The sequence below is a fragment of the Odocoileus virginianus genome, chromosome 13 (genome assembly GCF_023699985.2).
Source record: "Odocoileus virginianus isolate 20LAN1187 ecotype Illinois chromosome 13, Ovbor_1.2, whole genome shotgun sequence".
Taxonomy (NCBI): Eukaryota; Metazoa; Chordata; class Mammalia; order Artiodactyla; family Cervidae; genus Odocoileus; species Odocoileus virginianus.
Window position 1 is genome coordinate 18,672,245 of NC_069686.1, and position 25,454 is coordinate 18,697,698.

Sequence of the window (25,454 nt, forward strand, 5' to 3'; positions counted from 1 at the left end):
TGTAAACTTTCACTCCTGGTGAGAAACCTGGTTCCTACCATCTGTTTCTTAATAGTCCAATTCCAGTATATTTGTATTGTAGCTTCTTTATACTGCCCTTAGTGTAACAGGTTCAACTCATTTCCAGACTTACTTAGCATCTTTTTTCAAACTATTTTGATTCCCTGAATATGTAATACCACATATTTTCGCACTTCTTTGTCTTTATTTCTGCTAGTCCCTCTGTCTGAGGTGCCCTGGCTTTTATCCTTATCTGCTTGGAATGTTGTTACTCACTCTTCTAGACCCAGTACAGATATTGACTCCACCAAGAAGCTTTCCCTAACCACAAGCAAGAGACTTACACTCATTCCTCTGTACTCTAATAGCACTTTATACTCACCTCTATTACACATTTAACAGGACTCTGTTTGCATCTCTTTCTTCTTCACATGGTAGTAGGATTCTTGAGGGCAGGAACCAAGTAGACTTGTCCCTGAATTTCTGATGGATCCAGTAATGGATGTTATATTTAGCTACTCTTGGGTGATAATTACAGAAAACCTAAGAGTGGCTAAAATATGTAAGGAATTATTTTTCTCATCTAGCAGGAAATCCAGAAGAAATTTGTAACTATCATTGGTTTCTCTGTTCAGTGATACCGTCAAGAACTAGGCCCATTCTCTCTCCTGTCACAGCATCACTTTCTTTTCAGGAAAAAGGCAGAGTTGAGGGTGCCAGCAAGCTATCCTTCAACTCCTTTCTCTTCTGTATGGAAGCAAGACTTTTGCCATTTAACAGATTTCTGTCATCTAGAACAAAACTGCAAGAGCAGATGAGACGGTGAATTTTTAGGAAGGCTTAATCTTTTCAGTAAGATCAAGATGTAGGAATTCAGCTCCAGGTAATCACAAGGCTACAAGGAAATCAGGGATCTGTTTCCTGTTTGATAAAAGGCCTGAGGGTAGAAGACAACCAGGCTGAGAAGACTCTTGAAAACAAAAGGAGAAAAAGGGGTGATCCCCGTGGGAGCAACATCTAACTTTAATTGGTAGAAATCGCAAGCGCGCCTAATGAGGAATCTAACATACTCTGTCCACCCACTGTATAATCTATAGCATTCTGTATTGCTCCCTGGAAACTTTCAGCTTTTCTGTTTTCATGTAGAAGTTGTATCACTCTTGTGAATTTTACTTTCCATTCTCTGGCGCCTTTACTGACTGTGTCATGCCTCCTATGATGTGACAGTCAAAATTTTACCTGATAGATTATGGTGCACTTTGCCTATAGAATACATGGTGCTATAATCTCTGCCTACCTAAACCCCACATTCCTTTGAAATTATGGAAATACATTCATTTGGGTGCTTTTTATTCTCTATTACATTTCAGATTTTTTTTTATGGATAACATTCACTTATGACTTGAATTTTTTATAATGCTCCATTTTGTGCCAGGACAGCCTTATTGATACATTAGTCCAAACATGACTGGGTAAATCTTGCCTACAGGTATAAGCATCCTGCTATCTAGTGTACTTAGGGTTAGAGACATTTGCAATGAATCAGAAAGGAAAAGCCTCACTAAGAGTAGAATTCCATTAACTTCATCCATGTGAGTTTTTTACTAAAAGTTATAAGGGTTGGTAACACATAAAGTATGCATGTAACTTAATACCTTTTCTCAGTCCACCAAGTCTGATTACTACTTCCAGAAGTTACTGTAGTTCACAAAAATGTGAAATGCCAGGCGGGTAAGTTAAAACAGATTTCATTCTGGTCCAGCATAATGTTTTGGGAGACAAATTCCAGAGCAATTAGAACAGTATATCCTTCAGATACTGAGTATAAGGGTAGCTTTGAGATGGGTTTACATGAAGTTTCTCATACAGTGTGCGAGTCCGGTAACCTCTGTGTGTGAGTGTATGCATAGTGACACGTTCAAGGGTGGCCATGCAGAGCAAACAGCATGAGATTCCCATCTTGAAGCTGCAGCATGACTGACGTCATAGTGTGATCAAAGTGCTCTGCAAATATTTACTGTAATTGTTCTGTTCTTGCTAATAACCTTATTTATACTTTGAAATTATAATCATCCAAAGAAAGATTAAAACAAGATGTATGTGTTGCCTGAGCTCTTTGCCTTACAGATGGTCACACTTAAAAGAGTTCCCTGAAATTGCCAGGGTTAATTGAAGCTTCAGTTTTCACTCAGGTATGGTTGATACTTAAATGTTTCTTACCTGTTGGCTTTCACTATTTAAAACAGTACAACAATAGCACTTTAATTTGCTTTCATTAATGGTAGCCTCTCAGGTAATGTTAGTGCAGGTTTATCTAGATGATGTTTGTTCCTCTGAATGAAACCTTTGTACCAGCTTCCCAGCTGAGAAGAAAAGCTAAATAGTTACAGAGGTAAAAACATGTATGTCTCACTAATTTATTCATTTAAAGGATGCTCAGAACCCAGGAAACATCCAAGGGAAGTTAACTTTTAAACAAAGGGCAAGCATTTAGTGTATGATTAACGGCAGTTTCTTTCCTTGAGATTTCAGTGAGCTGAGACTACAGGGAATTATTCTTAGGGAGGCAACTCAGAGTCAGCCAAGTGCTCCAAGGATAATCATTACAGAGTCACACAAACAGCAGTACTATTTGCTCTAGTTCTTTGGTGCTCTTCCAATAGTATTGAGATGTGAGAAAGCCATCTTAGGCTCAAGCCTAACAGCGAAGGAAATAAGCCCTTCTTTGCTTCTACTCCTCAGCTGTGTAAAAGTAGAGGGCCAGTGAAAACTGGGTGTTAAAAATCTTACGTTATTTAGGTGATAGAAGCACTCTTTGCCTATATCTTGAGATGTGAGTACTGAAAAGAGAATGACTCTGCTTTCCTGTATCAGGGGACTGGTGTTTGCCAGTGGCATTGCTTGCTATTTGATTAAGGCCCAAGAGAAAAAACAGAAGTGATAAAGATGGAGGAAAGACAGTCTGGGCTTCCTTATGTCAAGTACAACAAATTAGCAACCCCATTAAAGACTGGGGAATGAGTACTACGATGCTTCTTGCATGTGTAGTATGCAAAACTAGGATGCATATTGTATGTATATGCATAATAAAGATTTTAAAAAAATAAAAGGTAGAGTATGGGCTCTCTCATTCATCTGCTTGGTTCAAGTTGAAGCCTTGTTAGTTTTTGGTGGGATAACTTTAAGCATGTTGTTTTATTTCATTCTGTATGAGGTTTTACTCTTCAATATGAATATAAAAGTAGAACTCCTTTGATAGGTAAATAGAGATTAAGATAATACTAAATACTTAGAACAGGGCCTCAAGCATCGTAAATGCTTAACTTTTTAAAATTAATATTTAAATGAAAGATAAATTGGGATTGCTGGTTTACTTCCTCAAATATTTGTTCAAATTGCAAAGTATGGTATGGAAATTTCCCTTTACTAAAATCATTTTCTTTATTTAAAAAGTACTTAAAACAATTACTGTACAAAAATAATATTTTCAAGTACTTAGACACTTTTTCATGTTTGTAACATGAAATATCCTGTGTACATCTTACCTAACTGGAAGAATACGACATAGTTTGTTGGTACGGTAAGGGCTGTCAGTCTCTGTGAAAAGGGCTCCATTTTAGTGGAAAGCAAAAGCATTCAGCCACAGTTTGGAGGCAGGGCAGAGATCTCTTCTCTGCACTTGCTTTTGCTGCAAGTGTAGTATGGTGTTAATGGTGAACTCAGAAAACTTGTATTAAAACCATCTTCTCCTTGGCATGTCATATGATATACATGTGGAATCCAAGTCATTTTATATGTTTGGTCATGTCCTTATATTCTAAAATGGGTGCACCCTTACCTACATCTGATAGCTGGCAGGAAGTCTGTCAGCTCTTCATGGCATACCAGTGTAGTTATAGCATAATAAATGCTACTGATAATGAAATTCTGTCACTTTGATACCTGTATGAGCTTCAGTTCCTTTCTGGATCTGTTCCTTAGTAATTGCTTTAGCCACTTGACTATTCATGCTTGAGTCATGGTGTTGAGATTTCAGAGGGCCATGGCCCTAAAGCCATATTCTTTCTTGATTGTGTTTCATTTTGACCTTGACAGGACCTGAGAGGAAGAACTGTGTCATAGGATGGTAAGCTGAACATGAGAACCTATAGGCAAAGTACATCAGAGACATACCACTTGATTATATATGGCCAAGAATTTGATATGGCAGAATTAGTTTGAGTGAAGTGAAGTAAAAGGTCAAAACCACAAACCTTTTCAAGGGCTTCCAAGAGTAAATAAAAACACTCTCAAACACCTGACAAGGATTTGTGGAGATTCTTGTTGCCTTTGTATTTCTCTGCTCTGCACTTTTGTAACTCAAACTGAATATAAGCCTTAGCAATTAAAATTGCACACCAAGACATGCCTAGAAAACTCTTCCAGGCTTCCCCCTTTGGAATATCTGCAAGTTTTATTCCTGACAAACACTAGATAATTCGGAACTATAATGAGAAGTCCTAAGTCTGTGTGAAAACTGAATTGTAACAATGTTGCCAGTATTCAAAGCCTTATTTCATACAAGGATACTGCTTTTCCACCACATTATGATGGTCTCATAAACAAATTGCTAAGTGTTTTCTCCTCTGTTTTCTGAAAGAGTCTGTGTAAGATTGGTGTTATTTCTTCCTTAACCGTTTGATATTCATTTGTGAAGCCATCTGAGCTTCCAGTTTTCTTTGTAGGAAGGCTTTTTGGTTTGTTTTTATTGTGGTAAAATATACATAAAATTTACCATTTTAGCTGTTTTCAGGTGTACAGCGCAGTGGCATTCACCTTATTCACACTGTTGTACAAACATCACAGCCAGTCATCTCCAGAACTTCTTCATCTTCCCCCAACTAAAGCTTTATATGTTAAACACTGAACTCTTCTTCTCCTCTTCCCAGTGCCTGACACCGTCATTCTACTTTATATCTCTATGAACTTTTGATCATTCTAGAAACTTCATATAAGAGGAATGATAAAACATTTGTCTTTTTGCAGTTGGCTTACTTCACTTGTCATAATGCCTCCAAGACTTATCCATGTTGCAGCATGTTCCAAATTCCCTTCTTTAAAGCCTGAGTAATACTCTATTTCATGTGTATATCATAAAAGGATGTCCATTCATCTTTGATGGACGTTTGGATCGTTTCCACCTTTTGTCTATTGTCAATATTGCTATAAACGTGGTGTGCAGTTATCTCTTTGAGTCCCCACTTTCACTTTGTTTAGGTATATATCCAGAAATAAAATTGGTAGATTGTATGGTAATTCCATACTTAATATTTTGAGGAATTGTTATAGTATTTTTCACAGCAACTGTACCATTTTACATTCCCACCAGCAACTCACAGGGACTCCAGTTTCTCCATATCCTTACCAACACTTGTTAATTTCTGAGCTTTTTAAAATGTCTTTTTCCTTAAATGACACAATGGACCAGCTAGACCTAACTGATATCTATAGGATATTTCACCCCAAAACAATCAACTTCACCTTTTTCTCAAGTGCACACGGAACCTTCTCCAGAATAGATCACATCCTGGGCCATAAACCTGTTCTTGGAAAATTCAAAAAAACTGAAATCATTCCAGTCATCTTTTCTGACCACAGTGCAGTAAGATTAGATCTCAATTACAGGAAAAAAATTGTTAAAAATTCAAACATATGGAGGCTAAATAACATGCTTCTGAATAACCAACAAATCATAGAAGAAATCAAAAAAGAAATCAAAATATGCATAGAAATGAATGAAAATGAAAACACAACAACCCCAAACCTATGGAACACTGTAAAAGCAGTGCTAAGGGGAAGGTTCATAGCATTACAGGATTACATCAAGAAACAAGAAAAAAGCCAAATAAATAACATAATTCTACACCTAAAGCAATTAGAGAAGGAAGAAATGAAGAACCCCAGGGTTAGTAGAAGGAAAGAAATCTTAAAAATTAGGGCAGAAATAAATGCAAAAGAAACCAAAGAGACCATAGCAAAAATCAACAAAGCTAAAAGCTGGTTTTTTGAAAAAATAAACAAAATTGACAAACCATTAGCAAGACTCATTAAGAAACAGAGAAGAACCAAATTAACAAAATTAGAAATGAAAATGGAGATATCACAACAGACAACCCTGAAATACAAAGGATCATAAGAGACTACTACCAGCAGCTCTATGCCGATAAAATGGACAACTTTGAAGAAATGGACAAATTCTTAGAATAAAGTATAACTTTCCAAAACTGAACCAGGAAGAAATAGAAGATCTCAACAGAGCCATCACAAGCAAGGAAATCGAAACTGTAATCAGAAATCTTCCAGCAAACAAAAGACCAGGACCAGATGGCTTCACAGCTGAATTCTACCAAAAATTTAGAGAAGAGCTAACACCTATCTTACTCAAACTCTTCCAGAAAATTGCAGAAGAAGGTAAACTTCCAAACTCATTCCATGAGGTCACCATCACCCTAATTCCAAAACCAGACAAAGATGCCACAAAAAAAGAAAACTACAGGCCAATATCACTGATGAACATAGATGCAAAAATCCTTAACAAAATTCTAGCAAACAGAATCCAACAACATATTAAAAAAATCATACACCATGACCAAGTGGGCTTTATCCCAGGAATGCAAGGATTCTTTAATATCCGCAAATCAATCAATATAATATACCTCATTAACAAATTGAAAGATAAAAACCATATGATTATCTCAATAGATGCAGAGAAAGCCTTTGACAAAATTCAACACTCATTTATGATTAAAACTCTCCAGAAAGCTGGAATAGAAGGAACATACCTCAACATAATAAAAGCTATATATGACAAACCCACAGCAAGCATCACCCTCAATGGTGAAAAATTGAAAACATTTCCCCTGAAATCAGGAACAAGACAAGGGTGCCCACTCTCACCACTACTATTCAACATAGTGTTGGAAGTTTTGGCCACAGCAGTCAGAGCAGAAAAAGAAGTAAAAGGAATCCAGATAGGAAAAGAAGAAGTGAAACTCTCACTGTTTGCAGATCATGATCCTCTACATAGAAAACCCTAAAGACTCTACCAGAAAATTACTAGAGCTAATCAATGAATATAGTAAAGTTGCAGGATATAAAATTAACACACAGAAATCCCTTGCATTCCTATACACTAACAATGAAAAAACAGAGAAATTAAGGAAACTACCATTCACCATTGCAACAAAAAGAATAAAATACTTAGGAGTATATCTACCTAAAGAAACAAAAGACCTATACATAGAAAACTATAAAACACTGATGAAAGAAATCAAAGAGGACACAAGCAGATGGAGAAACATACCGTGTTCATGGATTGGAAGAATCAATATTGTCAAAATGGCTATTCTACCCAAAGCAATCTATAGATTCAATGCAATCCCTATCAAGCTACCAACAGTATTTTTCACAGAACTAGAACAAATAATTTCACAATTTGTATGGAAATACAAAAAACCTCGAATAGCCAAAGTAATCTTGAGAAAGAAGAATGGAACTGGAGGAATCAACCTGCCTGACTTCAGACTCTACTACAAAGCCACAGTCATCAAGAGAGTATGGTACTGGCACAAAGACAGAAATACAGATCAATGGAACAGAATAGAAAGCCCAGAGATAAATCCATGAACCTATGGGCACCTTATCTTTGAAAAAGGAAGCAAGGATATACAATGGAAAAAAGACAACCTCTTTAACAAGTGGTGCTGGGAAAACTGGTCAACCACTTGTAAAAGAATGAAACTAGAACACTTTCTAACACCATACACAAAAATAAACTCAAAATGGATTAAAGATCTAAATGTAAGACCAGAAACTATAAAACTCCTAGAGGGGAACATAGGCAAAACACTCTCTGACATAAATCACAGCAGGATCCTCTATGACCCACATCCCAGAATATTGGAAATAAAAGCAAAAATAAACAAATGGGACCTAATGAAACTTAAAAGCTTTTGCACAACAAAGGAAACTATAAGCAAGGTGAAAAGACAGCCCTCAGATTGGGAGAAAATAATAGCAAGTGAAGCAACAGACAAAGGATTAATCTCAAAAATATACAAGCAACTCCTCCAGCTCAATTCCAGAAAAATAAATAACCCAATCAAAAAATGGGCCAAAGAACTCAACAGACATTTCTCCAAACAAGACATACAGATGGCTAACAAACACATGAAAAGATGCTCAACATCACTCATTATCAGAGAAATGCAAATCAAAACTACAATGAGGTACCATTACATATCAGTCAGGATGGCTGCTATCCAAAAGTCTACAAGCAATAAATGCTGGAGAGGGTGTGGAGAAAAGGGAACCCTCTTACACTGTTGGTGGGAATGCAAACTGGTACAGCCACTATGGAAAACAGTGTGGAGATTTCTTAAGAAACTGGAAATAGAACTGCCATATGACCCAGCAACACCACTTCTGGGCATACACACTGAGGAAACCAGATCTGAAAGAGACACATGCACCCCAATGTTCATCGCAGCACTGTTTATAATAGCCAGGACATGGAAGCAACCTAGATGCCCATCAGCAGATGAATGGATAAGGAAGCTGTGGTACATACACACCATGGAATATTACTCAGCCATTAAAAAGAATTCATTTGAATCAGTTCTAATGAGATGGATGAAACTGGAGCCCATTATACAGAGTGAAGTAAGCCAGAAAGATAAAGAACATTACAGCATACTAACACGTATATATGGAATTTAGAAAGGTGGTAATGATAACCCTATATGTAAAACAGAAAAAGAGACACAGATGTACAGAACAGACTTTTGGACTCTGTGGGAGAAGGCGAGGGTGGGATGTTTCGAGATAACAGCATGTATATTATCTATAGTGAAACAGATCACCAGCCCAGGTTGGGTGCATGAGACAAGTGCTCGGGCCTGGTGCACGGGGAAGACCCAGAGGAATCGGGTAGAGAGGGAGGTGGGAGGGGGGATCGGGATGGGGAATACATGTAACTCCATGGCTGATTCATGTCAATGTATGACAAAACCCACTGCAATGTTGTGAAGTAATTAGCCTCCAACTAATAAAAATAAATGAAAAAAATTTTTTTTTAAAAATTGGAAGATCTGGGAAAAAAGATGTGTTTTTGTTTAGTCACTAAGTCACGTCCTACTCTTTGGAATCCCATGGACTGCAGCCCATATACCCATTCTAATGGGTGTGATGTTTGCTTGCTTTTAATTGTAAATTTAATTTACTTAATAAATTTAGGGCTATTTCAATTTTTTCTTGTACTACATAAGTTATTATTGGTAAACTGTATTTTACAAGGCGTTAATCCCATTTAATAAAGAAAATAAAATTGTTCACCCTATCTCCCTGTTACCTTTTTCCAGGTCTATAGGGTCTATGGTGGTGTCTCCTCTCTCCTTCCTGTTATTAGAAATTTATATTTTCTGAAACACAAATGTTTGGTATCAGTCTTGCCAGAGGTTTGTCACTTTTATTCATATTTTCAAAGAATCAAATTTTGGCCTTGATCTTTCCTGTTCATTTTCTATTTCATTGATTTCTGCTTTTATTTTTGATTATTTCCTTTATTCTACATACTTTTCATCAGATTTAGTGTTTTTCTAGCTTCTTGAAATTGAAGGTGAGATCACTGATTTGAGATCTTTCTTCGTTTCTAATAAAAGCATTTAAAACTCTAAAATTTCCTCTAAACATTGCTTTAGATACATTTCATAAAATTTGATATTTTAAGATTTGATTATGATTCAGTTCAATATACTTTTTGATTTGCCTTAAGATTTACTAACTCATGTAAATCTTAGACTCATAGGTTGTATAGAAGTACACTGCTTAACTTCAAAACATTTGAGAATTTTTCTAGATATCTTATGTTTGGATAAAAAAGCAAGAATCAATAATGTCCTTCTTTTAAATGTAAACACAGAATATTTTTTTAAAAGATATACCCTACACAACACTGCACAAGACAGCTGGTGGGGTTACATTAATATGAGACAAAATAGACTTCAAGAAAATGAGTATTACTCAAAATAAGGAGGGATACTTATTAATGAGAATTAATGAGTCAGTTCATCAAAAATATTAATATTTATATTGCTATTGTGGTCAGAAAGCATAGTTTATATGATTTTAATACATTGGAATTTATTAGGACTTTTTTTATACCTCACCATATATGGTCTGCCTTTGCAAATGTTCCATGTTCACTTGAAGGATTGTGTTTTCTGCTGTTATTAGTTATATTGCTCTTTCTATAAATGTCATTCAGGTCAAGTTGATAATGTTCATATCTTCTGTGTCCTTATTGATTTTTTGATAATTTGTTTCTGAGTGCTGTTCTGTTTATTACTGAGAGAGGGCTATTAACCTCACCTAGAGTCTGTCATACAGAGGGAAGTATGTCAGAAAGAGAAAAACAAATGCTGTATTTTAACACATATATGTGGAATCTCAAAAAATGTACTTATGAGCCTATTTGCAGGGCAAGAATAGAGACACAGATGTAAAGAGTGCACTTGTGAACACAGTGGAGAAAGAAGAGGGTGGCGATGAGAGAGTAGCACTGACGTATATACACTACCATGTGTAAAGTAGATAGCTGGTGGGAAGCTGCCGTGTAGTACAGGTAACTCAGCTCCATACTCTGTGATGAACGGGGGTGGGGGGGGGAATGGAAGTGGGTGTGGGAAGGAGGCTCCAGAGGAGGGGATATATGCATACTTACAGCTGATTCACGTTGTACAGCAGAAGTTAACACAATATTGTAAAGCATTTATACTCAAATTTTTAGAAGTCTCAAGTATTGCTGTGAAATTAATTTTTCCTTTTAAAATTTCTGTTTTTGCTTCGTGTATTCTGAAACTCTGTTATCAGGTACATGCACATTTAGGATTGTTATGTCTTGATGAATTGGCTCATCATTATTAAGTGTACTAGTCTTTTCTTAAGTCTACTTTGTTATTATACCTCCACTGGTATTTTTCATGCAGTGTTTTCATGGTATCTCTTTTTTAATTGTAATTTATTTGTATCTTTAAAGTGCTTCTCTTATAGACAGTACAGGTATGCCCTGCTTTTTGAAAGTTTGCTTTACCTACTTCACTTTGATAAAAGACCTATATTGGTACCTGTTTTTACTAAATCAAAGAAATCTGAAGAGGATTTTCACTTATACAAAAAGAGGTGAAAAGTGAAAATAGCTTTCAGTGTTTGTTTTGCAGCGAGCTGTTGTAGAGAGGCAGTGCAAACTCTCAGCATCAAGAGTAGCACCTCTGAGCTCCTTCCCTGGGAACTGCACTTAACATCAAGCCACCATAGCTTTGAGCACCTTGCTTTACCTTGATTTATTTTGTGCATCTGTTAGCAAGATGTGTGCTAATTGCTTTTCTGCTTTATGCCATTTTGGCTTACAAAAGGTTTTCACAAGAATGCTCTACTTTCGGATAGTAGAGGAGACCTGTATATGGTTGAGTCTTGCTTTTTCATACAAGTTAACAACCTTTGTCTTTTAACTGGAGTCCATTTACACTTAATATAATTACAGATATGGTTGGATTTAAATATGGCATCTTGCTATTTGTTTTTTTAATTGTTCCATCTTTAGATCTTTAGTTTCTCCTTCCTTTCCTGACTTCTTTTGGGTAATTAGAATACTTTCAGCTGTGCTTCTTTGTGCTACTTCAAATAAAATACCACTTATCCATATAATTTCATTATGCAAATAATACCTTAGTTAAACTTGTATTCAGTTTAGGGTATGCCAAAAGAGACTTAATAGAGGGTACATAATGAGAGTGGGGCTCTCTGGTGGCAGAAACAAACGTTCCTACCAAAACTCTTTTGGAAGCTGACCCTACACTTCTTTTCCATCACAGAATGGAACCATGACCCAGTAAATGTTAAGCTAACACAATAGTCATGGAGAAGGCAATGGCTCCCCACTCCCGTACTCTTGCTTGGAAAATCCCATGGACGGAGGAACCTGGTGGGCTGCAGTCCATGGGGTTGCTAAGAGTTGGACACAACTGAGCGACTTCACTTTCGCTTTTCACTTTCATGCACTGGAGAAGGAAATGGCAACCCACTCCAGTGTTCTTGCCTGGAGAAGCCCAGGAACGGGGGAGCCTGGTGGGCTGCCGTCTATGGGGTCGCACAGAGTCAGACACGACTGCAGCGACTTAGCAGCAGCAGCAGCGGCAACACAATAGTCAAGACATAAAGTACATATTCGTTTATCATTGCAGTGACTCTAAGTGGAGTATAGCCTGTATACTGTCACACTCTTCAGTCACTTCCTTCTTCCTCTGTACTAGGATATAAGGAGCCACCTTGAGAAATATGAAGTAACTTTCTTCCAATTAAATGTGTCAGACAAGCATCATTTTTGTGTAATCAAACAAGTAATTTGTGAGCAGCTTGATACCACCCTTAGAAGTTTGCAATTTAGTTGAGAAAGCATTTATGTAATTTTATTATGTGTTTATGTTTATTATATAAATTTACTGTATGTTTAGGGCTTCCTAGGTGGCTCTCCTGGAATGTGAAGTCAAGTGGGCCTTAGAAAGCATCACTGCGAACAAAGCTAGTGGAGGTGATGGAATTCCAGTTGAGCTATTTCAAATCCTGAAAGATGATGCTGTGAAAGTACTGCACTCAATATGCCAGCAAATTTGGAAAACTCAGCAGTGACCACAGAACTGGAAAAGGTCAGTTTTCATTCCAATCCCAAAGAAAGGCAATCCCAAAGAATACTCAAACTACTGCACAATTGCACTCATCTCACATGCTAGTAAAGTAATGCTCAAAATTCTCCAAGCCAGGCTTCAGTGATACGTGAACCGTGAACTTCTAGATGTTCGAGCTGGTTTTAGAAAAGGCAGAGGAACCAGAGATCAAATTGCCAACATTTGCTGGATCATCGAAAAAGCAAGAGAGTTCCAGAAAAACATTTCTGCTTTTTTGACTATGCCAAAACCTTTGACTGTGTGGATCACAATAAACTGTGGAAAATTCTCAAAGAGATGGGAATACCAGACCATCTGACCCATGTCTTGAGAAACCTATATGCAGGTCAGGAAGCAATAGTTAGAACTGGACATGGAACAACAGACTGGTTCCAAACAGGAAAAGGAGTATGTCAGGGCTGTATATTGTCACCCTGCTTGTGTATCTTATATGCCGAGTACATCATGAGAAATGCTGGGCTAGAAGAAGCGGAAGCCTAAATCAAGATTGCTGGGAGAAATATCAATAACCTCAGATATGCAGATAACACCACCCTTATGGCAGAAGGTGAAGAGGAACTAAAGAGCCTCTTGATGAAAGTGAAAGAGAAGAGTGAAAAAGTTGGCTTAAAGCTCAACATTCAGAAAACTAAGATCATGGCATCTGGACCCATCACTTCATGGGAAATAGATGGGGAAACAGTGGGAAGAATGTCAGACTTTATTTTTCCGGGCTCCAAAATCACTGCAGTTGGTGATTGCAGCCATGAAATTAAGATGCTTACTCCTTGAAAGGAAAGTTATGACCAACTTAGCATATTAAAAAGCAGAGATATTACTTTGCCAACAAAGGTCCATCTAGTCAAGGCTATGGTTTTTCCAGTGGTCATGAATGGATGTGAGAGTTGGTCTGTGAAGAAGGCTGAATGCCGAAAAATTGATGCTTTTGAACTGTGGTGTTGGAGAAGACTCTTGAGAGTCCCTTGGACAAGGAGATGCAACCAGTCCATCCTAAAGGAGATCAGTCCTGGGTGTTCATTGGAAGGACTGATGCTGAAGCTGAAACTCCAATACTTTGGCCACCTCATGCGAAAAGTTGACTCATTGGAAAAGTCCCTGATGCTGGGAGGGATTGGGGGCCGGAGGAGAAGGGGACGACAGAGGATGAGATGGCTGGCTGGCATCACTAACTCGATGGACATGAGTTTGAGTAAACTCCGGGAGTTGGTGATGGACAGGGAGGCCTGGCATGCTGTGATTTATGGGGTCGCAAAGAGTCGGACATGACTGAGTAACTGAACTGAACTGAACTGAGGTGGCTCTAGTGGTAAAGAACCCGCCTCCCAGTGCAGGAGAAGTAATACACACAGGTTCGATCACTGGGTTGAAGAGATCCCCTGAAGGAGGGTATGACAACACACTCCAGTATCCCAAGGAGATAGGAGAATCCCCTGGACAGAGGAACCTGGCGGGCTATGGCCCATCAAGTCACAGGAAGTCAGACATGACTGAAGTGACAGCATGCACATGAATGCACTGTATATTTATATAATCAAGATACAGAGCAATGCAAGATTGTTGCAGATAATACATAAATGAAATAGATGTTTCTGTGGTTAATCAGAGAAGCAGCTGCCTAAGCAGGACAAATTGCCACATGTTTAGGAGCTGGCCACATCATGTTTTTTCTATGGACTAGCAGTCTGCAAGGCACACACTTCTCTGACATTTTCCTGAATTGCCTAATACCCAATCTGGTTATAGCTTTTTGTCTCCAGCTGTCTATAGAGGTTCCTGGTCATTTATAGTGAGAGAAACTCATATCTTTTTTTCCCCCCTCTCTTCCTTTTCTATATATAGTAGATACAGATAAGTATCACATGATTATTTGAAGGATTGAAATTTCACTTTGATTTTGCTTTCCTGGGCAGAAACATTTACATCATTTTATACTTTTGAACATGAATTGCCTCTTTTTCTAGGTGTAATCCATTTCTGCTCTTCAGCATACGGAAGATTTTATGAATAATATTCAGTGCAGAAAGAGAGCTCTAAAAATAATTGTGCTGGTAGGATTCTGTTAGTCTTCTGTAGAGCAGTGGCAAGAGAAAAGAACAAAGGCACAGCAGAGGAAAGGTAGTGGTAGGTGGGGCATTTGATTTCATTTGCCTCACCAAAGAGCTTGTATTTAGAGGAGAAGGAAAAACAAATAAGAAACAGAAAATCTGCACTAGCTATTGAATGTTTCATTTCTCATCACTGTTAGTTGCATTTAAATGGAATCATTGCAGTCTTTTTGGTGTGTATAACTAAGCCTTTTTTTTCTGGAAAGAATATCTTGAATTTTATGTTTAAAAGCACTATGAGATGTTTTTGACGTTCTGCAGTTTGTTTTGGAATTCACAGTCTTAAAACCTATTGACTTTCATAAGGTGGTAAAGGGTGTACAATACATGTCATTTTTATGCCTGATAGCACTTTGGATAGTACTCGATGCATATTATATATACACACCTTTTAACATCTGTTTCTACCTGACAGCTTACAGCATTTGGCTGAATGTTGTAATGAACAACTGAATGAGGGTGAAATGCCAAGCAGTGTTACAATGGATTCTTACTAGAAAAAAATAAGCTCGAGAGAGCTTATTTTAATACTTTTCCATAAAGATTTTAAGCTGACATATATGCTGGTACATAATTAAAGTAACATACTTTTTAAATGTTTAAGTTTTTCTCCAGAAATGGAGATAGATTTGGCTAATCAAATGATATTTCTCCTTTTGAGCTGGGATTTAAGCATGCTGTTTGTACAGGGAAATCTATTTTGCAGATGTATTGATGATGATTCTTTAAAAATGTACGTATGTGTTATGATTGTTAGAATTAACTGATGGGATCTTAATATAGTATTTACTTGTTTATTTTACCAGTGTGTATATTGTTCAGCTCAACCCAGAGAATGAGATTAATGTTTGTTTCTTATTTTGCTCCTCTACTTGGGTTTTTGGTCTAGTGGTCATCAAATATTTCCCAGAAATACATTTGCATAGAATTCCCAAAGCAAAATTATAACTTTAAAAAACTTTTTAATATACCAAATCCAGATTCTGGGCTTTCATGCTTTGGCCATGTGCTAAGAGTTATATAAGCAAATACCAAACAGAACGAAGTTGGTCAAGGCTGTGACTTATAAAGAATGCCAGATAGTGTTGCACACTCCAGATACTCTTTTCCTTTCTCTTAAGTCTAAATACTTCAGGAGAGAAGCTACCATGCCCATCTTTCATTTAAAAGTGGTTAGTTTTCATGTTTCTCAGTTTGTCATTCTTTTACACCAGTTTTTGGCTCAGGTAAATAATACATTGTTTAATCCGTATTGACTAATAAATTGTTTGAAACTTTCCAGGTACTGATTAGGATGAATGTGATTTGGAGAAATTATATTTCCTGTCCAAGGATAAGAAAAGTACCTCACAGATACCAAAGTGGTTGTCACCCAGTGGCCCCTCTGGGATCAAGGATTTTAACTGATCCAACAAAAGTTTTTGAACATAACATGTGGTGAGTTATCTTTTTAGGTGTGATATAATGTATGTACATTAAGTGTCACCAGTGTTATTATTTTCATTTAGTGCCAGAAAAAGATTTTTAAAACTCAACCCTATGTTGTTGAAGTCTAAAAGCCAGGGTAATTGATCCTAACTTCTATGCATGCCAAGTCACTTCAGTTGTATTAGACTCTGCAACTCTATGGACAGTAGCCTGCCAGGCTCCTCTGTCTGTGGGATTTTCCAGGCAAGAATACTGGAGTGGGTTGCCAGGTCCTCCTCCAGGGGTTCTTCCCGACACAGGGATTGAACCTACATCTCCTGCATTGTCAGTTGGGTTCTTTTACCACTAGTGCAAGTAAGGATCTGGATCCTTACTTAAGTGTTGCCAGTTCTGAATTTCTTTGGGTTTTTGCAGGCCCTCCCTGCTCACTTCTGATCCTGATTTTGCAGCATATCACTGAAGGGGCTTCTTTTCTATGTAGAGCCCTCCACTTGTCTCTTTTACAGCTAAGCACCAGGGAGAACACACTGATTTGACCCTAATTTGTGCTTTTAGGAAATCCACTCCTCTGTTTGTGATGATAGACTGGTATTTATAAAGAAAACTGATAATTGGGAATACAAAGCAGCAAATTACAAGGGCTCAGTGTATTCTTACAAGGCCTAGTTCCATATAAGAACAGCTCACCAGTGCAGAATCACTTCTATTTTGGCATAGTCAAGAAGTTGTGGTTTTTTTTTTTTTTTAGTTTCAGCTTTATTGAGGTATAATTGACATATTAAGGAAGGTTTAATTGGAGAAACTGAGATATTTATTCTTTCTTCAGTACCCAGTACAGTGCCAGGCACATAAATATTTGTGGAATAATGACTTAACGTAAAGCAGGAGTAGGGGCATTCCAGGTGGGTGGAAAGCCATACCCACCTAGATGAGGAAGTATAAGGCCTATTTAGGAGAACAGGATAGTTTGCCTAAAATAAAGGCTTTTTTAGGAGATTGGAAAATGATAAAGTTGGAATGATAATAGACCAGATGTAGGGGTGGGAGCAAGATTGTGTGGTCTTAAATTCACACCTGAAGTGAAAGGTATGACAGAGTCCCTGAAGTGAAATGGCATTCATTATACATGGTATATTAAGTATTTGGTTAACAGTATATACTGTTACATATAATAGAGATCAGCAGGTATAACTAGAAGCAGGAAAGGGCCAATGAGAGGTTGTAAGGAAAGAAAAAGTAGAACTTGGTGCTTTTGTAATAAAGGAAAAGGAAACATTTGACTCTGAAGGTTTGATCCCAAATGACTAACAGAAATAGGAAAATCAAGAGGTAAATTGATTTTTAAAAAATATATATATATATTAGAAGAAAACACATGGTTTATTTTCTTTTTTTTAAATTGAACTAATAGTTGATGTACAATATTATATAAGTTACAGGTGTAAAATATAGCGATTCACAATTTTTAAATGTTATCCTCCATTTATAGTTATAAAATATTGGCTATATTCTGTGTTGTACAATATATCCTTGTAGCTTACTTTATACACAATAGTTTGTACTTCTTAATCCTACCCCTCCTTCTGGCTCCCCCCCTGGTAACCACTCCCCTACTAGAACACTAGTTTGTTCTCTATATCAAACAGGTGGTTTCTTATAAAGGTAAATATACACTTAGCGTATGACACAGCAATTCCATCCACTCCCAGGTATTTACCAAAATAAAGGAAAACATGTCCACATATGAATACTCATAACAGATATAGGAATTTGGCAAAATAACAGTAAAGTGATTTTTTATTTTGGAATAAAGATGTTGCATTTTGTTTTAGATATTTTGAATAGGTTTTGGGAGCCAGACATTCTAAGAAAAATGTCCAGAACACAGATTCCTCTGCTAGGAGGAGAGAGAGGGGTCAGGTCTGAAGATAAGAGGCTGGGTATAACATCTGCAGACAAAATTGTTACTCAGCCTTGGGTGCAGGACCTCTAGGGCTGGGAAAGTAAGCACTTTCTATATTGAAACAGGATATCAATTTTCAAGTGAAATAGATTGACTTTTTACTAATTAGTCCTGCATTATACAATATGGTGGCTGCTACCCACATGTGGTAGTTGAGCATTTGAAAACTAGTTAGTCTGAATTGAGGTGTGCTGTAACATTTTGAAGACTGAATACAAATAAATTATGAAATATTTCACTAGTAATTTTTGTACTTAATTAAATGTTAGAATGATATTATTTTGGATATATTGAGCTAAAGAATATTATTTAAATTAATTTTATTTCTTTTCACTTTTTTTTAATATGGCTACTAAAAAATTTTAAATTATATATTTGGCTGACATTATACTTTCTTGTTGCTGAGTTAAACCATTTTGACTATCTCACCAATTTGGATAGTTATAACAGGCTATGAAATAATTACCAAGCAGTTAAACCTCCAGAGGAACTTCTGGTCCTAGGCAAGCTCTTTGTCTGCCAAATGTTTTTGGTTGTTGGTATTTGTGTTTGTCGGTAGACTCTAGTTATTTAGTTGTCTACATCTCATTTTCTATTTGCTACCATCAACTCTTTTGCCCAAGATTCCTGCCTGCCCTTTTAAGTTCTGTTTTGTCATAGGCACTCAGGGAAGCAAAGGTCATCTGGTTCAGTGCCTCTAAAACACTATGGGCTAGCTTAGGGCTACTGCACAAGAATCCCTTGGGAGTTATTTCACTAGTTTTGCAGGTATGGCCCGAAAATTTGTAATTTGAAAAAGCTCTTTTAGTCATTCTTTTGAGCTACCAGGTTTAGGAATCCTTGATCCAGTCCTGCTGCTGCTGCTAAGTCGCTTCAGTCGTGTCCGACTCTGTGCAACCCCATAGACGGCAGCCCACCAGGCTCCCCCGTCCCTGGGATTCTCCAGGCAAGAACATTGGAGTGGGCTGCCGTTTCCTTCTCCAATGCATGAAAGAGAAGAGTGAAAGTGAAGTCGCTCAGTCGTGTCTGACTCTTGGCGACCCCATGGACTGCTGCCCACCAGGCTCCTCTGCCCATGGGATTTTCCAGGCAAGAGTACTGGAGTGGGTTGCCATTGCCTTCTCCGTGATCCAGTCCAGTGGTTTTCAAATATTTCTTCAGCAGCTGAATCTTTTTTTCCAAGTGAAATCTTAATGTAAAACCCCAATATTTAAAAGGTAAAAATCAAACCTCTTCTGAGTGAAGTGGGCATAGAGGCTTGGGACATCAACAGCTCCATCTCCCCTTTTCTCTCCCACCGCTCCCTCACTCTAGCAGCCTAGAGAAAGTTCGAAAAACCATAGCATAGCATACCATAGCATACCCCTGAAAGAGGTTATCCTGCCTGTGCCATGATGCCTCTAGTGAACTCTCTCCAAAGGCAGATGTGTACTGTAATAAACATAATAATAATAATTTCCTCCAAGGGAAGAGAGAAGTAGTAGCTTCACATCATCTCCCCACATCTCCCCGAGCCCCCCACCTTTTTTTGCTTGAAGAGAAGATACATAAACTGAAAACCAGAAGACTGATTTACTTTCTCCTAACTTCAAGTACAAAGTTCTGTCTAAAAGTTCTCACTTCCTTCCTTATTTCCTTCGTTATATTTAAGAATAATGTTTTCTCATGCTGAATTTTAATTTTTTTAAGATTTTTTTAAGAATTCATTTGTTTGGCTGTGCCAGTTCTTAGTTGAAGCATGTGGGATATAGTTCCCCAACCAGGGGTCGAAACCAGGCCCCTCTGCACTGGAAGCTTGGAGTTTTAGCCACTGTCGGACCACCAGGGAAGTCCTTTTAAGATTTTTCTTAAAAAATACGTGTCAATTTTCTCTCAGAGATGTGGCTCAGAATTGTGTACAGTTTATTTTTACCTCTGGCTTCTGATTTAGTTAATAAGAACTATTTACTCTCTATATGAACCTCTTTTAAAAATTTTTTTGAGGCAAAATGAAAATAACCCTTTTTTTTTCAGTTTCTATATCCTGAGTAATATTTGCCCTCCAGATTCTAGAATTTGTATAACTAGTCTTTACATCTGCCTATAGGTTCTTAATTATTAACAGTTTAGTTAAGTAAATTTCACATAACACAAAGTTAACCATTTTAAGGGGAACAGTTCAGTGGCATAAATTACATTCACGATTTTGTACAACCAGCGTCTTTATCTAGTTCCAAAACATTTCCATCACTCTAAAGTAAAATCCCTTATTCATTAAGCAGCTTATACGTGCGCTACAGTTCCCAGCTCCCGGCAATCACCAATCTGTGTTTTGTCTCTACGGAATTACCTCTTCCGGATATTTCGTATAAATGAGATCATACAACAAGTGGTCTTTTGGGTCCAGCTTCTTTCCCTTAGTGTAAAGTCTTGGAGGTTCATCCATATTGTAGCATGTATTAGAACCTCATTCCTTTTTATGATAGAAAAATATTCCACATACAACACAATTGGTTTATCCATTCATTCACTAATGGGCATTTAAATTGTTTCTACCTTTTGGCTTTTGTGAATAGAGCTGCTGTGAACATGTGGATACATGTACTTGTTTGAGTCTTTGTTTTCAAGTCTTAGAGATAATACCTAGGAATGGAATTGTGGGGTCATGTGGTAATTCTCTATTTAAATTTTGAGAAATGACCAAACTTTTCCACAGTGACCGAACCATTTTATATTCTGCTTATAGTCTTTTAATTGTATTTATTACATTTATCCATTTGGGAGCCACTGACATGAAACTATATTCAGATTGCTCGTGAGACTTGGCTCAGGCATCTGTCTATATTGAGCAACTTATAGTTGGAAAAATCATTTCTTATTCCATGCTATTCCTGGTTTAAGGGTATAGGAGCTTTTCAGGGGGTCCCTAAAATTTATAAGGAAGCAGTAAACACTTGTATTGTCATGTAAGTAAATCAGCTAGGCCAGCAGCTTTCAAGGTTTTGGACATGATCCAGTGTAAGGAGAACAGTTTACATCATGGGCCAGTACATGTACATATAACACATGCATATGTATGAAACAGGAACAGAAGTTTCCTTTACAATTTTACCATGTACTTTTAGTTTCCATTTATTCTTTTCTACTCCATTTCTGTTTATTTCTCTTTTTAAGTGTAGGTAGACTAAATTGGTTTCATGACTGACTACAAGTGTCATGACCTTTAGTTTAAAACACTGAACTAAGTAATTCTCTATAGGTCCAAGGTAGGATCTATATCCTGCAACATGAATTTCTATTACGAAACTCATTTAAATAATTTACTGTTTCTGGAATCCCACTAGAATTTAGATATCAAAAATTCTTATTATATAGTCTGAATTTTCCTTATACAGTAATCTATCATGAGAGGCAATCTAGATGTTGAAAGAGATAGTCTGCATATCTAACTTTAGGAAGTTACTCAATCTGTGCCTCAGTTTCCTCATTTCTAAAATGGGATAATAATAGTAATATTTACCTCATAGAGTCATTGTGAGGATTGAATCTAGTATGTAGTTGTATATGTATAACAAGTAAGCAGCACATAAGAATTAGCTATATTATTGTTATTACTATTTCCTAACATTCACTTTAGTTACTTACATGTTTGTTTCATCTTCATTATTAGATTATATGACTTCAGAGAAGATCTTAGCTTCTATCTGTTCCATTCCTATATTCTCTATATTATAGGCAGTTAATAATTATATTTGAATAAATGAATCAATGTAGAGAAACGGGAGATCCAGTTTATGTCCACCTGAAATTTACAGCTAGTCTGAGTTAATTTTGTAGCTAAACATGGGCTTTAGAATCAAAAAAATCTCAATTTAAGTCCTGAATCTACCCCTTTCCAGCTATAGGAATTTGAGCAAGTTTTTTTTTCATGAAGTGTTGTGAGTGTTAAAGGAAGTAAGTATATAAAACACTTAGCAGGAATAAGTGCTCACTAAAAGGCATCAATCTTGATATGATTATAAGAATTGAGATATATACCAATGAATACATAAACAGTAAAGAGGACTATGCAAGGTCATATAGTGAAGACAGTAAAGATCATAGGGATAGTCTTAAGAAGTGGAAGAGATTTTTGAGATGGGGATATACAAAAGTCAATAAGACTTGATGGAGTAGGTAGGATTTAACCTGTGCACCAAAGGAGGAAGATTTAAACAGTGAAAATCCTTTTGATCTAGACATTAGCACAAGCAAAGATCTGTCTTGTACACAAGGCGTTTTTCAAAGCAAAAAATAGACCAGCCCACTTGGAAGAGAGGTTTCACATTTTGAAACTGGGTAAATGGTGTGACAAAAGGAGTATTTTATGAGACTAAATCAAGCTCTGTTGTTCAGGACACTTAGAGTTACCATTGTAAAACATGAAGTGGTATCTTTCTTCCCCATATCTTTAATATTCACATGTTCCCATCACTGGGCTAGATTCTAAGGAGTACTCAGGAGAGGAGTAGGAGATGATCACTGCTCTAAAGGAGCTCTGGTCTGTTTCATGAATAAGCCTGAGTCCTCCAGGAGCGGAAATTGGTTGAATTTGAAAACCAAAGTATTTCTCCTCCAACAAAATGAGTAAGAAATAGTAAAAAAAAAAAAAAAAAAGCAAAAACTATACCAACAGCAACTTTAAGAGTTCAGGAACGTGGACAATTAGTGACCAAGGAAGGAAACTGTAGATTCGTATGTGGCTCAGAGTGGCTCTTAACCTACCTCTATCCCTCAGAAGCAATACTACGGAAAGATCAGCTGACAAATTGTTACTAATACTCACTAGGCAACCCTGGCAAAAGTTGAGAAAAAATCCTTGAAAATAAATATTCTTACCTATTAGAGAAGAAGAGGTCTTAGCAGAGCAGGGGAAATTGTGGGTCTCACCATTTTCCAGAGTTCCATGGTAAATTGAGGGAACTGTCCAAAGCCCAGGGGAAACCACCTTAGGAATAGGGCACATCCTAACTAGGTAAGTGAGACCTAGCATAGGACTTAATCTCAAAAAAGAAAAAAGCAGACCCAGACCCTCATCAAGTCTGCCCACTACTCAGTAGCATTTCCCCTTCTCCCCCACCTCTGACACCCTCAGAGTACCAGAAGAGTGCAGAAAATACATAATACCTAGCCTTCAAACTGAAGCTTACTGAGAAAGATAAAAGAGAATTTATCTGCCAGCAAAACAGAAAGGAAAGAAGGAATGAAGGAGAAAGAACATAGCATGTATTATGGATTGGTTTGCATTTTCCAGTATTTTATGTGGAGGGAATCACAATATGTGCTCTTTTTTTTTGTCTGACCTCTTTTACTAGGGATGATGTTTGTAGATTTATACATGTTGTTGCATATATCAATAGTCTGTTCATTTTATGGCTAATAAAATCAGAATATATAAAAAGCCCTCAAAATTCAGTTAATGAACAACCTTATAAAAATAGGCAAAATATTGAACAGACACCATACCTAAGAACATACACAGGTAACAAGCATATGGAAAGATCCTCAAACACCATTAGACATTAGAGAGGTGCATACTAAAATCACAGTGAAATACTACTGCATTTTTATTAGAATAACTAAAATTCAAAATACTGTACCAATACTATTGGTGAAGGTGTAGAGGAACTGGAGTTTTCATACACTGCTGTGGGAACATAAAACAATATAATCACTTTGGAAAACAGCTTGGCGGCTTCTTTAAAAATTAAACAGGTACCCTGTATGTGATTTAGCCATTCCATTCCTAGATATTTATCCAAGAGAAGAGAAAACATATATCCATACTGATACTTTTACATGATTGTTCATAGCAGCTTTATTTGTTAATAACCAAATTTGGAAACAATGCAAATATCCATCAATAAGTAAATGGATAAACAAATTGTACTAGAAGGTAAAGAATTGCCTGCAATGTGTAAGACCTGGGTTTGATCTCTGGGTTGGGAAGATCTCCTGGAGGAGGGCATTGAGTGAAAGAAGCTAGAAATAAATAATGTGTACTTTACTTTTACTAGACTAGAAAATGCAAACTAATCTGTAGAGGCAGGCAGACGACAGATCAGTGGTTGTTGGTGAAGCAGGACATGCGTGTGATGAGAAAGGTAAGCATGGAAGGGAGGAGTTACAAAAGGGCACAGGAAACTTTTGAGGGTGATGGATAATAGTCATCATCTAGGTTGTGGTGATGGTTTCATGAAGATTACATTTGTCAAAACTCATCAAATCGTACACTTTAAGTATATGTTGTATGTCAATTATATCTCAATAAGGCTTTTAAAAATATGATTTATATCCATACATTGGAAAATAATGTAGCAGTTAATAAAAATAAGAAAGATCCATGTGTATTGATATCAAGAGTTGGCTATGATATGTCATTAAACAGGAACAAATTGCAGAAAGTATCTCTAGTATGGCCTCATTTTTATTAAGGAATTTCTATATGTGTACTACATGTATATTCATATCTGTTTTTATATACTCAGAGAAATGTCTGAAAAGGTCCACATCATACTGATAATGGTGTTTTTCTCAGGGGTGGGCGTGGGGATAAGAGATAGGGTAGAGATGAAACTTATAAGCGTTAGTATTATTTGCATTTTGATTTTTTAAAAAGGATGCCCCCATACCTATTCCCATCTTACTGTCTATCTTATAGTCTTTGTTCTTTAATAATCAATTACAGCTCCTCATCTTAACAATTCTGAGTTATACCAAATGTTCATCTTCAAATCCCCGTTCACAGGCTAACAGATATAGGTTGTTGATAAATGCTTAATGAGAGAAATGAATTTTTTTTCCCCAGCAACTCTGAGCTCTATTCCATTTTATGCAGAAATGGGAAGGCATTGGTTCTTTTGTGTATCTTTTGTAAGTCACACCTTCCTAAGTGAGAAACTGTCCTATTAATAAAAAACAATCAATTTAAATGTTTATTACAGCCAAAAAGATTGTGGAAATCCAGGAGTCAGAAATACAAATTGGTATCAGTAGTAGAAAAGATTTAATTGAAGTTAATTCAGTTATTGTCTGATATATCTATAACAGCTATATTTTATCCACCTGAGACATTTTTTTCACCAATTAACATCTCTGAAATCAGGATATTTCTTAAAATTGATAGCATCTTACCATTGTAATTGGAAGTGTTTTTTCTTT

General features: G+C 36.8%; 1 protein-coding gene across 3 annotated transcripts in view; it reads left to right on the top strand.

Annotated features, from left to right (window-relative positions):
* Positions 1–25,454, top strand: part of METTL8 (methyltransferase 8, tRNA N3-cytidine) — an 85,279-nt gene that overhangs the window by 23,091 nt on the left and 36,734 nt on the right. Inside the window, exons 2-3 of one of the 3 annotated variants that reach the window (XM_070476039.1) lie at positions 12,549–12,740; positions 16,167–16,321. The exons of 1 other annotated variant lie outside the window; for it this stretch is intronic. In XM_070476039.1, coding sequence (XP_070332140.1) covers positions 12,693–12,740; positions 16,167–16,321 — 203 coding nt within the window. In that variant the 5' untranslated portion in view covers positions 12,549–12,692. The remainder of the gene's footprint in view (positions 1–12,548; positions 12,741–16,166; positions 16,322–25,454) is intronic. One more of the 3 variants, XM_020896362.2, reaches the window with a different exon arrangement.